The sequence below is a fragment of the Myotis myotis genome, unplaced genomic scaffold (genome assembly GCF_014108235.1).
Source record: "Myotis myotis isolate mMyoMyo1 unplaced genomic scaffold, mMyoMyo1.p scaffold_m19_p_9, whole genome shotgun sequence".
Lineage (NCBI taxonomy): Eukaryota > Metazoa > Chordata > Mammalia > Chiroptera > Vespertilionidae > Myotis > Myotis myotis.
In genome coordinates this window covers 68,898,733-68,912,388 of record NW_023416401.1, presented here as the reverse complement: position 1 = coordinate 68,912,388, position 13,656 = coordinate 68,898,733, and the positions used below count along the sequence as shown (strand labels likewise).

Genomic DNA, 13,656 nt, shown 5'->3' with positions numbered 1-13,656 from the left:
CTCAAGGAGGTGCTGAAAAAAAAAAAAAAGAAAAATGGAGGGGCTGGGAGCTTGGGTCACCGGAGGCCGTGGCCAGCCTGCAAACAGCCATCAGCCCCTCACCCAGGCTGGCCAGGCACCCCAGTGGGGACGCCCACCCTGAAGGGGAGCAGGCCTAAGCCAGCAGGTGGACATCCCCCGAGGGGTCCCAGACTGCGAGAGGCTGGGCTGAGGAACCCCCCCAAGTGCACAAATTTTTGTGCTCTGGGCCTCTAGTATACTTAATAAAACATCACATTTGATCATGAATTAAATCACATGAGTGATTTTCACGCTGCTCCCTGTTTACAGTTCAGAAAGTTCCGTTTTCTTCTAGAAAATCGAATAACTTCAATTGTTATGCGTCTCCCACGAAAAGGTAAAAAATAAAAAGTTCAAAATTTCTGGGTGTGCTAATATTCAAGTAACAATGTTTACTGGGTTTGCAAATAATCTGGATAATGAATATAAAAACATAATAAAACTCATTTTACAACCAAACAATTATAGACTGTTAAAATTATAACACCAGCTTTTTGTTAGGTGGTTAGGGTTGATTATTTAAGCGGAGGGATTGCCCATGAACTGGTAAATAAGATAATGCTAGCCAAAAATAGTCTCCTAAATGGCTTTCTTTTCCATTTTCCCCTTCATTCTTATTGTTGGCACTATTGCAAATGTCCTCATTTCCCCCCAACTTGCCCCCCTCCATGAAATGGTTTTTGATGTTTAATTGATCTTTCTGTTGAGATAGGTAAGGAAAGTTTTACAATTTGAGATTATTATTTAAATATTTTATTTCATCACTGAAGTCAATCAACAGTTTTTTTGGTTTTTAATTTTTTAAGTTTTTTTGTTGGTTTGTTTTGTTGGTCCTCACCTGAGGATATTTTTCCATTGATTTTTAGGGAGAGTGGAAGAGAGAGGGAAAGACAGAGAAACATGGATGTGAGAGAAACACAGACTGGTTGCCTCCTGCATGCGCCTGGACTAAGGCCCTGGCCCGGCAGGAGCCTGAAACCAAAGTATGTGCCCTTGACTGGAATCAAACCCGGGATCCTTTGGTCCGGAGGCCAAAGCTCTATCCACGGAGTCAAACCGGCTAGGGCTTTAAATCATTTTTAATGAAACGTTCCTCTGGGGTCTGTTTTCCTCTGGTTTAAATTGGATGGGGTGGCATGGGATTCCGCCACCAATTGTTTGCTTTAAACAGTATTCCCTTTATTTTTCCCAGACAATCGTTCGAGGAAACAAACCCTGCCAGGAATCCTCCATCAACGGCCTCCTGGAGGATTTCGACAACATCTCGGTGACCCGCTCCAACTCCCTAAGGAAGGAGAGCCCGCCCACCCCGGACCAGGGCGCCGCGGGCCATGGCCCAGGCCACCGGGAAGAGAACGGCTTCATCACCTTCTCACAGTATTCCAGCGAATCCGACACCACCGCCGACTACTCCACCGACAGGTACCGCGACAAGAGTCTCTATGGAGACGATCTGGATCCGTTTTATAAAGGCAGCCATGCGGCCAAGCAGAATGGGCACGTGATGAAAATGAAGCACGGGGAAGCCTACTATTCTGACATGAAGCCTCTGAAATCCGACCTGGCCCGGTTCCCCATCGATTATCACACACACTTGGACTCACTGAGCAAACCCAGTGACTACAGTGACCTCAAGTGGGAGTACCAGAGAGCCTCGAGCAGCTCGCCTCTGGATTACCCGTTCCAATTCACGCCTTCCAGAACTGCAGGGACCGGCGGCTGCTCCAAGGAGAGCCTGGCCTACAGCGAGAGCGAATGGGGGCCCAGCCTGGATGACTACGACCGGAGGCCGAAGTCATCGTACCTGAATCAGACCAGCCCGCAGCCCGCCATGCGGCAGAGGTCCAGGTCGGGCTCGGGGCTCCAGGAACCGATGATGCCCTTCGGAGCAAGTGCATTTAAAACCCACCCCCAGGGACACTCGTACAACTCCTACACCTACCCTCGTTTGTCCGAGCCCACAATGTGCATTGCCAAGGTAACGTCCTCTGCCTCCTTGCCTCCAGAGTGAGGGACCCTCCACCAAGGTGGTGAGAGCACCGCCTTCTTATATAGTCAGATTCTCAAGTGCTGGGTTGCCTTGTAAGTGAGAATCCATATGGAAATTCTGATTTCCATCCCCCAGCCCCGAGAGCCGAAAATTTAGGGCAAGACACGTTTATTCATTAAAGTAAAGGTCTGTGGGGAATCGTCTATGGGGTTTCTAGTTAAAAGGCAAAAAATCGTGTTTATTTGAAAGAGAACCTAGTACAACATGAGCACATTGCATTTATCGTAACGTCTCTGTGAAGGAGTATATGATTGTAGATCGTTAGATGGAATAATACAGTGGTTCCTGCATTCTGAAAAAAATGTATGTGGCTCTGCTGAAAAGGAAAAAAAAAATCAGGATAATGCGGTAAGTTTTTAGTAAAGTTAATTTTATTCCACCTGAGGGACAATTCTTCATTTGAGAGTATGTTCTTTCTATTATTGTTGTCTTGAAATATCTTTTTTTGTTTGTTTTAAATTTGGGGATGATAGATAGAAGCTGGTTGCTGGGCCTTTTTCTGTGCTTTTTATTTTCTTTTGTTTTGTTGTAACTCCTTTGTTGGTTAGAAAGTAAGTTTAAATGTCAGCTGCTGCAAATTCTCTTTGAAATTTGGGGACCACTGTTGTAGCAGTTCCTGAACCTGAACGTACTCACTTGGAAAAATACCTTGGAGAGTGTGCAAGTGGTTTATTTTCCCATGGTAGCTTAGAAATGCTTTTGCTACCTCAGCTGTATGGCGAAGTGAAAATGGGGCATTTGGTGGTGGGCTGTGGATTCCATAGAGGTCTCAGACTAGTTGAGAGGGACATGACTTCTAGTAGCGTGATCATGTATGCTGTACCAAATGCTCTCTCTTCAGCAGCTTGATGGGAGGCGAGCCCTTGGGGGATGTCCCCTTAGGGGATGTCCGACTGCTTGTTTTATTGATTGTAGATAGTCAATATTTATCTTTGCTTACTATTTCTCATAAACCCAACCCAATGTGTTGAAGTCATTTAGGGACATGCTAGTAGTGACTTTAACCATACTTTAGAGAGAGAAAAAGAAACAACAACAGAAAAAACTCTCACTTTAGTTTCCAATACATAAAATGAGAAACAAAGAACTGAAATATATACATCTAGTTAAAATTTAAATATTGAGAATGTTTTTCATCTCATTATGTGAGTTATTTGAACTCCCATGATCAAGGTATCATGACTGCCTTTACTTCTTATGTTCTTACCAGGGCAATTGTTGGAAAAGAGGTCTTTCTAATTGACCAACACAGAAAGCTCATACACATGATGTATGAGATAGTTTATTAGATTTCCTGTGCATATCACTCACCTGAGGGAACCCCTTTGTAGTTCTAGAGTGAAATAAGGGAATCAACACATTCCATACCTGAACCTGGTAATGTCCGCAGGTTTTGAACAGCAGTGGTTACTTTATGTAACAGTAAAGAATGTTTTTCAGCTTCACTGAGGTATAATTGACAAAATTTAAAGATAATTAATATTTACAACATGATGATTTGATATATGTAAACATTGTGAAATTATTCTCTTCCGACATAATTAAGACATCCATCACCTTACATACTTACTTTTATCAGGGGGCGAACATTTAAGTTCTAATCTCTTTGCAGATTTAATTACACAGTAGAATTCTATCATCATCATGTTATACATTAGGTCCTCAGACCTCATTCATCTTATTACTAAAGATTTGTACCCTTTACCAACTTCTCCTTCCTCACCCTTGTCTCTGACAATCACTTTTCTATTCTCTGTTTTGATTTCTACCTTTTTTTTAAAAAAGATTCTACATATAAGTAATATTTCACTTATCACAATGTCTGGCTGGTACTCTCATTTATTGCAAATGGCAGAATTATTTCTTCTCTTTTAAGGCTGAATAATATTCTATTGTATATATATTTTCTTGATCCACATTTTATTGAACCATTCATCTGTTTATGGACACATGACTTGTTTCCATACCTTGACTATTGTTAATAGTGCATTGGTCATGGGGGTATAGTTATCTCTTCCACATAAAGATGGTGTTTCCTTTGAATATATATCCAGAAGTGGTAGTTTTATTTTTAATTTCTTGAAAACCTTTATTCTAGTTCCCATAGTGGCTGTACCAGTTTACATTCCCATCAATAGTTACAATGGTACTTTCCCCCCACATCCTTGCTAGCATTTTAAATCTCTTGTCTATGTGATAATGGCTATTCTAACAACTGAAAGATATCTCATTGTGGTTTTGATTTATAGTTTCCTGATGATTCTGGTATTTGTCATTAGTGATGAAGAGCACCTTTTTATGTATCTGTTGGAGATGTGTATGTCTTCTTTAGAAAAATGTCTATTCAGATTCTTTGCCCATTTTTTTTAAGTTGGGTTATTTGTGGGTTTTGTGGTATGTGTGTTTTTCTAGCTGATTGTTTGAATTACTTGTATATTTTGGATACAAATATCAGATATTTGTATCAGATATTTGGTTTTATCTTTATCAGGTATGTGGTTTACAAATACTTTCTCCCATTCCATAGGTTGCCTTTTCATTTTTGTTGGTAGTTTCCTCTGCAGAGCAAAACTTTTTTAGTTTAATTTAGTCCCAGTTTATTTTTGCTTTTGTTGCCTTTTCCTTTGGTGCTAAATCCAAAAAGTTATTGCCAAGACCAATGTTGAGAAGCTTGTCCCCTGTGTTTTCTTGTAGGAGCTTTATGATTTCAGGTCTTACATTCAAGTCTTTAACCCATTTTTAGTTGATGTTGTGTAGGTTATAAGATTAGGGTCCAGTTTTATTTATTTTTTTTACACAGGGCTAATCAGTTTTCCCAGCATTATTTATTGAACAGACTATTTTTTCCCCATTGCATATTCTTATATCCTTTATCATAAATTAATTGACCATATTTCTGGGCTCTCTATTTATTACACTGATCTATGTGTCTGTTTTTATGCCAACTATACTGTTTTGATTATTCTTACTTTGTAATATAGTTTGAAATCAAGAAATGTGACACCTCCAGTTCTTTCTCAGGATTATTTTGGCTATTTTGGATCAAATATGATTTGTGTATGTGTGTGTGTGCGGGGGGGCGGGGGGGGTTCATGTTCACATTTCCAATAATAAGAAAAAGCACAAATCTCATGTAAATCTCCAGATAGAGCAAAAATGAGGTGTGTGTGGGCGTGTATTTGACATGAGTTTGACAACATTTGGCCAAATTGAAAAAAAATACTGTTAACCCACAATTTAAAAAAAAACACACAAAACCCTCCTCCAGTATGTTCTACCTACCTAATTTTTCTATTAATGTAACAGGAATCGAGGATGTTATGACATCCGTAGATATTGGCATACATCTTCCTATTTTTGAGTGATTTGCTGGGGCTTAAGCAAAAATTAAGAAAATATAAAACTAGCTCTGGCTGGATGGCTCAGCATCACCCTGTGCACCAAAAGTTTGCAGGTTCGATTCTGGGTCAGGGCACATATCCAGGCTGTGAGTTCAAACCCCAATCAGGGCACCTACAGGAGGCAACCAATCAATGTTTCTCTCTCTCTCATCCCCTCTTTCTCTCAAATCAATAAAAAAAAAACAAACCCGCATATCCTTATATGCATAACTCATGGACACAGACAATAATGAGCTGAAAGACTATGAGGGGTTGAGACAGGGTGGAGGGAGGCAAAGAGGGAAAAGTGAGGGACATCTGTAATAGAATCAACAATAAGAAAAAGCACAACATATCCTCCGGTGAGGATTTACAAAGGAAATATGAAGCCACACAAAAGCCATGTAGTACCATTCAGCCCTCAGAACTATCAAAAGGGCCACATGTGGAGGGAGAACACTTTCCACCCTCCCCTGCAGGCAAGTCTGCCTCATAGGGAGGGAAAATGGCTGGAGATATTGTCCACATGCATTTGTTTTTGCTCATTCTGATGCTCTCCAGGCACCAAGCAGCTGCCGGCTAGAGTGTCTTGTCTGGCTCAGCACATCCATTTGCTGCTCTGTCTCCATTTGAAGCCCCCAACAAAATCACAGCTCTGCCAGTTCTGAGCACTCTCTGTGCTGCCTTGCACCACGCAGCCCTATGAAGCAGGCTCTCTTGCCCTCTTCATCCAGATGAGGCTTTGAGAGGCTCAACAACAGCTGGGTCAGTCAGCTCAGAGCAGAGCTGGGACCCAGCTTTCTAGGCTCAGCCCCTTCACCCACATTGGCTACATCCCTGAATGGCATAGGAATAGCGTCTGTGGGCACCACGCCTCACAGGCTCCTTTTGACACCTGCAGCAATGAGGTTCCCTTGGGTTGCATCGTCCTGTCTTACTCTATAGCGGGATTTCTCAATCTCGACACTATGCACGTTTAGGGCCTGATAATTCTTTGTTGTGGGGGGCTGTCCTGGGCACAGTAGGGTGTTTAGTAGCATCCCTCACTTGTAATAGCCAAAATGTCTCCAGACACTGCCGAATGTCCCAGGGGGGCAGGCGGAGCAAACGCAGCCCTAGTTGAGAACAACTGTTCTATGGCTCCTGCTTCTCCAGGACTTTTTGGCAGCTAAGGCTCCCAGAGTTTGAGTCCTGATATTGAACCTTATAACTGGGTGGATAAACTGCTTGCCTGTGCCTCTACTTCTTTATCTATACAATGGGGATAAAGAGCATCCCTGTCTTATCATGCGTGCGAGGGTTAAGTCAGTAATGCACAGAGCCTATGTGCATCAGTCTATGTGTGCAGTAGGTGGATGGATGGCGGCTGTGATGTGCTGCTGAGGGTGACTCCATGCTAGCACTGTGCTAAGCATCCTGTAGACAGTAACCAAGTTAGAAGAACTTAAGCTCATCTCTTTTACCATCAAAAAGCTGAGACAGTCCAGCGGTGTTGCTCAGTAACTGAGCATCGTTCTATGATCCAGGAGGTCACAGGTTTATTCATTTCTTTAAATTACTAGGGTTTGCCTATTTGTAGAGACCATAAGCCTCTTGTCTGAACTCTCTCGGAGTGAGCTTGCCGTATGTTTTGTAAGGCAGGGAAGGGCATGACTCTTCCAACTCTGTGTCATAAGGTGTAAATTCCTATGTGCCTAAGTAGGAATCCAATGTCATGGTGTGGGAGACTGGCTTGCAAAAAACACTAAATATGGTGAATGACTTTCTGCTCTATGCAGTTTGGAAATCCAGCAATTGCCTGACCATCCGGAACTTCACTTACTTCCTAAGCATCCTGCATCAGGGTCTTCAGTAGATGCCTTAAAGCATTAGCCCACCCCCCCCCACCACCACTCCCCCCCCGCCCCCCCCCCCCCCCCCCCCACACACACACACCGCTAGGTCCAGAACAATCCAGCCACGGCCTCCCTGTCACTGGTACAGAAGGCCACAGTGACAAATAGATGCTGAAGCAGGATTTTCCCCCCTTTCTTTTCTTTCTCCCCCCTCCCCCCACCAACCCGATTTTTCCAGCCTTGGCATAAAATGGTCAAATGATGTTCTACTGCAGAATTCAATTTCACAGTTCAGTTAGGTCCTTGATTACACTGCCAAATTCAGATTAATGTGCATTTAACTAACATGGATCAGGGGAATTCTGGCTGACAGCCAGCTGTAATCAGAGCTATTGATAGCTGTGTGGAGTTTTATGCCCTGTCCACCGCTGGTGAAATTGATTGATTAAATGAATTCATTGCTATAATTACGTTTAATTTTGATACATCACAAGCCTGTGTCTGACCCTACCCTTGGAGAGATCGTGTGCATTGTGGAAGGGTAGTTTGGCAGCGCTGTTAACTGGGAATTATTTACTTCCATGTAAAACAGCCTTTGGTTTTTGTTTTTGTCCTTCTTACTTTTTGATTGGGTTTGAATAGATCCATGAAAAAGCACAGTTCTTTAAGAATTCATTTATATGGTATACTAAAAGGCCCCAGGAAACTAAACAATGAATGGATGTCATTAGCCATTTCAGAGAGAAAGGAAACCAAGACTGCTTGCGCATTCTTTCAGCATTTTAAAAGGTCCCTGTAGGGAGAATTCCTTCTCGGAAGGTATCCGATTTTCAATGACAATTAGTGGCCTTGGAACAGCAGCTAAGCAGTTAAGCAGCCTGGGTGATAATTTGCCCAAATGATCCAGCCTTCTCTTAGCACATCTTGCCATATGGAAACCCCTCTCAGAAGTATGCAGACCATGGGCTCATTTCTCTGAAGTTACTTTATCACCAAACTGCAGGGCTGCTCTCTTCGAAGGCATGGGGAATAGACTTCCTAGTCTCTCTTCATTGTTTTCAGTCCTGCGCAGCAGATTCCCACCCCTGCTCTGGTTCCTGTGCCTTTGCAATAGGTCTTCAAAGGTAAATTACTTGCTTAGATCTTTTGGAAATGGTTTGGGGTGCAGATGGTGGGAGGTCCATTGGATTCGTTTATGAAATATCTGTACCTTTTGCTCATCCAAGTCCACTGCATTGTGGAATTCATCCCCACATCTCTCTCACAATACTATAGGCCTGCTCATATGGACTCCACATATACTCCATTTTTTTCTTGAATATACTACAGGTTGTAGAAAAAGTTGCATAGTTCAAGCTTTATACCTTCGCAAGTCTTTCTTACATGCACGGATGTGTGTGTATGTGCAAGACAGTATCAATGGACAAATTCATCCTTTATGTTTCACTCACTTTCAAATATTGGATATCATGGGAAAGACCATTTAGAGCAGGACAATTAAATAATTCTAACAGTTTAAGAACCATGTAAGAGCCAGGAAGCCTTGCTACAAAAGAAAGCTTGGGCTTTCTTTTTTGGAAGAATCCACAGAAGAATGTTTGGACATTATTGTAGCTGAACATAGCATTCTGCCCTGGCCAAAGCAGAAACGAAAGCGGTGGATTATACACATAGAGGACCATTTCAGTTTGCTCTGATGATTATTCTTTTTGTATATTTTGAGCTTATTTCTCTAAGCCAAGACTGTTTAAAAACAAACAAACAAAAAAAACCCACAACACTCAGGGTCTCTTCATCCTGGGAGCACACATATGGCTTTCCCTTCCTCTCCACGCCCCCTCCCCCGCCCCCCACCCACCACTGCATGTTACCATTAGCTTTCCTCACTCCCAAGCTGTAAGGGCCCTTCCTTTACCTCCATAACTTGTTCCCTAAGCCCATTTCTTGTATAAATTACTTATTCTACCTCTGTAAGGTACCCAATAAATGTTCTCTTGCAAAACAAAACAAAACAAAAAATCAAACAACTTAATTTTTCTTACATCTCCCTCCTCCCTCCTCCATCATTTTCTGGCCCAGTTGTTGCATTCTGCTCCAGGCTTCTTAGACATCTGGGCCCCAGTGAAACACCCTAACAGGCTTTAGTCCTGTAGTTGTCACTCCACTCTGCGCCCACCTCTGTCCTGTCCCTCTCCACTTTCTGATCGTATCAAAGGCCCAGGTCCTAAAGTAGCACTGTCTGGATTTGAATTCTAACTCTACTTAGCTTTGAGAACTTTGCAGGGCCTACTTAAACCCATCGTGCCTCAGTTTTCTCATCTGTGAAACGGAACAATTATGGGGCCCATCTCATTGTGTAACTTGAGGTTTAAATGCAACCATGTACATAAAGTGCTTGGAACAACTCCTGGAACATGGAAAGCACTCAGCAAATGTCAAGTATCATTATCATCGATAGAATTCTATCCATCCTGCAAGAATAGACTTCTAATAGAGAATTTGGTTTATGGAAGGGGCCCAATAAAAGACCCCTGCAACTTACTAAAGAGGGAGTGTCCAGCCGTGAATATACACATCGAGGAAGTGACAGCTAATGGTAGAAGTGCCAAGGCAGGGAAGAAAGCATGTCAGTATTCCAAGCACGTGGGACATCTAGATACCCTCCCACTGGGAGGAAAGGACTGACCTGAGCAAAAGAACGGGGTGGTGTATGTAATCTTAGGGCTATAGGGCCACGTGCCTTGTATTACTTGGGAGCAGTTTCCCCTCCCTGAGCCTCAGTTTTGTCAACAATAACATGGAATAAATTGTTCCTGCTTGATGGTCAGAGTAAAAAGGAATGAGGCCTGCCACAAATGTGCTAGCCAGCAATACTTGCCATCATGAATCCCACATTTGGGTCATCAAGACCCAACTGAAGACATGGGTCAGCGACATGGTGACCACGAAAAGGGTCACTCATGCATTTCTCCTTCACAAAGTCAGCTGTTTACCCACCATCTCCTTGAATGGATGAAAGCCAGCAGGGAAGATCACATGTTCCTGCAGTCTAGACAAGCAGTCTATTGTCCTTTGATGAGCACACCTCAAGTTTGGTTCAAAAAATTGTCTCTTGTGATAGTGGTTGCTTCTCATCCATCGCTTTTCAAGACTCTGCAGCAGGCATGAAACACAATAGCACTGTTTTGTCTCACAGACCTAATTTCAAAGACATTTAGCTCCCAGCGAATGACTCTGCATTCTGTCTGACTAAAAAGTGTCCCATTCACGCAGATAGGAGTCTCTTCTTTATGCCACATGCCTGCTGTTAACCTAGATCCTGACAATGCTGCTGATGCTCAGTAAAGAAGAAAGGCGGCCCAGTGCAGTGTGGAGTAGTGTTTGTGATTCCTAAAGGATGCAATTTCTTTATTTTTTTTAAAAAATATTTTTATTGATACATATATCAATATATATATTTTGTATATCTATATCTATATATATACACACACACACACATTTAGAGAGAGGAAGGGAGAAGTGAGACAGATAGAAACATTGATGTGAGAGAAACATTGACCAGCTGCCTCCCATACACCCCCTACTGGGGATTAAGCCTGCAACTTCGGCATGTGCCCCTAATCAGGAATCTAACCAGCAGCCTAGTGGTATACTGGCTGATGTTCAACCACTGAGCAACACCGGCCAGGCCAATTTCTTTAATTTTAATATATCTTGCCCTGGCCAGGTGGGTCAGTTGGTTGGAGTATTGTTCTATACACAGAAAAGTTGCCGGTTAGGTTCCCAGTCAGGGCACATGCCTAGGTTGCCGGTTCAATCCTCAGCCCTGGTTGGGGCATGTGTGGGAGGAAACTAATTGATGTTTCTCTCTTCTTCTCCTTCTTCTTCTTCTTCTTCTTCTTCTTCTTCTTCTTCTTCTTCTTCTTCTTCTTCTTCTTCTTCTTCTTCTTCTTCTAAATATCAATAAATATGTCCTCAAGTGAGGCTTTAAAAACATATATATATATATATATATATATATATATATATATATATGTATGTATTATAAGTGATCCAGACTTGTGGGGAATGAATTCACTTTTGCTTAAAGTAGAGGAAGAAATCTCCCAAGGAGACACTAGAAGATGATGGCATTTGATGGTTCCCAGGACAACTTTTCAAAATAAAAGTAATACACCCCTCTTCCGTTCACACACTTGCCTGTGACTAGCCTAGGCTTGGCTAATCTCAAGCTTAGTTTGTAGAAAGAACCCAATTATTTATTTTATACTAAAATTTTATTTCCCCTACAGTCATCACATATATGCACCAGTTTTCCTTGTGTATGGCCAAAATCCAGGGACTTAGAAAAAAATCAGCTTGCTTTTGAATATAGCATTTTAATTATAATACAACATTTCATATATTGTAATTAAAGGAACCTCTGTGATTGTTTTGAGGGTTAATGTATAAGAATATATATCACTAGTACCTTGTACATCTTCAATAAGTGCTAGCTATTTTATTAATATTGTAATTACTATTTACTTTTTCTTTCATTCCCATTGCTGTGCTGAGCACTTTATATAATACCACCACCTAGAATATATTGATGTGTATTCAATACTTCAGAGTTCACCTACGGAAGTAGGAATTATTCTTATTACTACCATCTTACAGATGAGAAAACTGAAGTACAGGGAATTTAAATAACTTGCATAATGTCACACAACTTCTAAATGGCAGGAAAAAGATTTCGAGCCCAGGGTGTGTTTTCTTAAACACTCGGATGCTCTAGGTTGCCCCAGTTAAGCCTCATAAAAGCCCTGTGAGGGAGATATTATGATCCCCATTTTACAAATGAGGAAACTGAAGCTCAGAGAGACTAAGATTTGACTAAAGCCATCAGAGTCAGAATTCAGCCCTAACATGTATGTCCCTTAAAAGCATGTGTTCTCTCTGCTCTGCAGTCAGGACAGGACATGGCTTAGCAGCTCCCTGGACTCTGCTGCTGGGTGGGAGGCTGTCTGAGAGCAGGACTCACCTGCGAGGGTGTTCTCCAGGCAGGGAAGGCTGCATTACCAGCTGTGCATCAGGGTGGTACTGTTGTGTGGGGTCATGAACGGAAGAACTGAGAATGGTGCTATGGTAGCAATTTTTAAAAAAATATTTTTATTGGTTTCAGAGAAGAAAAAAGAGGGAGAGAGAGATAGAAACATCAATGATGAAAGAGAATCATTGATTGCCTGCCTCCTACACACCCCAGACTGGGGATCGAGCCTGCAACCTGGGCATGTGCCCTGACCAGGAATCGAGCCGTGACTTCCTGGTTCATAGTTGACGCTCAAACCCTGAGCCATGCCAGCCAGGCCATGGTAGCAATTTTAAGGAGCCCACTGTGTGCAGATCTTGCTCCCTGATTTGTGGAATAGGCTTCTAGTCATGCTGTGTGATGGCACAGGAGCTTGGGACATCAGCCTTTCTCCAGATGACCACCATGCTACCAGATCCAGTGAGCAACATGCCCCAGTCTACTTGACTTCTCAGTAGCAGTCAGCATGCTTCATTACTCTTTTCTTCTCAAAATACTTCCCTCCCTTGGCTCCAGGGCACCCTAGTCCCTTACTTTCTTTCCTATGTCACTGGCCACTCCTTCTCCTGATCTTTCTGAACGTTGGAGTCCTTGGACCTTCTCTTACACATTCAACAACATGGTTTGTAATGCCAACTAAATACTGATCAGATTCATGTCTTTAGTGGCAACACTTTTCTGAACTCAGGCATGTCTAAGTCACCTAAGTGACATCTCCACATGGATGCTTACTTAATAACTCTCTCAAACTTAACATGATCCTAACATAACTCTGTTTCCCTCCATGTATTAGGTATCTATTGCTGCGTAACAAACTATCCCCAAATGTAATGGCTTAAAGCAACAATAAGCTCTTCTTATTTCACATACTCTTTGTGCACCAGGTCTCCATGGCTAGGTTAGCTGGGTGATTTTTGTCCTGAGGTTGGAATCAAGATGTCAACCAGGGCTGCAGTCACCTGAGGCTAGACTGGAGCTGGAGGATCACTTCCAAGATGACTCACATGGCTGCTGGCAGGAGGCCTCAGTCTACCTGGTTCTTGGCAGGAGACTTTGCCACTTAGACCTCTCAATAGGATTCTTGAGTGTTCTCATGACATGCCAGCTAGAGAAAGCCAGAGCAAGTGACCCAAGAGAAAAGGTCAAGAAACCATGTGACTTTTTTGGCCTCAGAAGGCACTTACTACCATTCCCATCATATTCTGGGATGACACCAGGATATAAATGTCAGGAGACAGGGATCATTGGGAGCCATCATGG

General features: G+C 42.5%; 1 protein-coding gene across 2 annotated transcripts in view; it reads left to right on the top strand.

The window, feature by feature from the left end:
* Positions 1-13,656, top strand: part of PAK5 (p21 (RAC1) activated kinase 5) — a 241,786-nt gene that overhangs the window by 201,387 nt on the left and 26,743 nt on the right. For both annotated transcript variants that reach the window (XM_036323648.1, XM_036323647.1), the window contains exon 4: positions 1,253-2,038. In XM_036323648.1, coding sequence (XP_036179541.1) covers positions 1,253-2,038 — 786 coding nt within the window. The remainder of the gene's footprint in view (positions 1-1,252; positions 2,039-13,656) is intronic.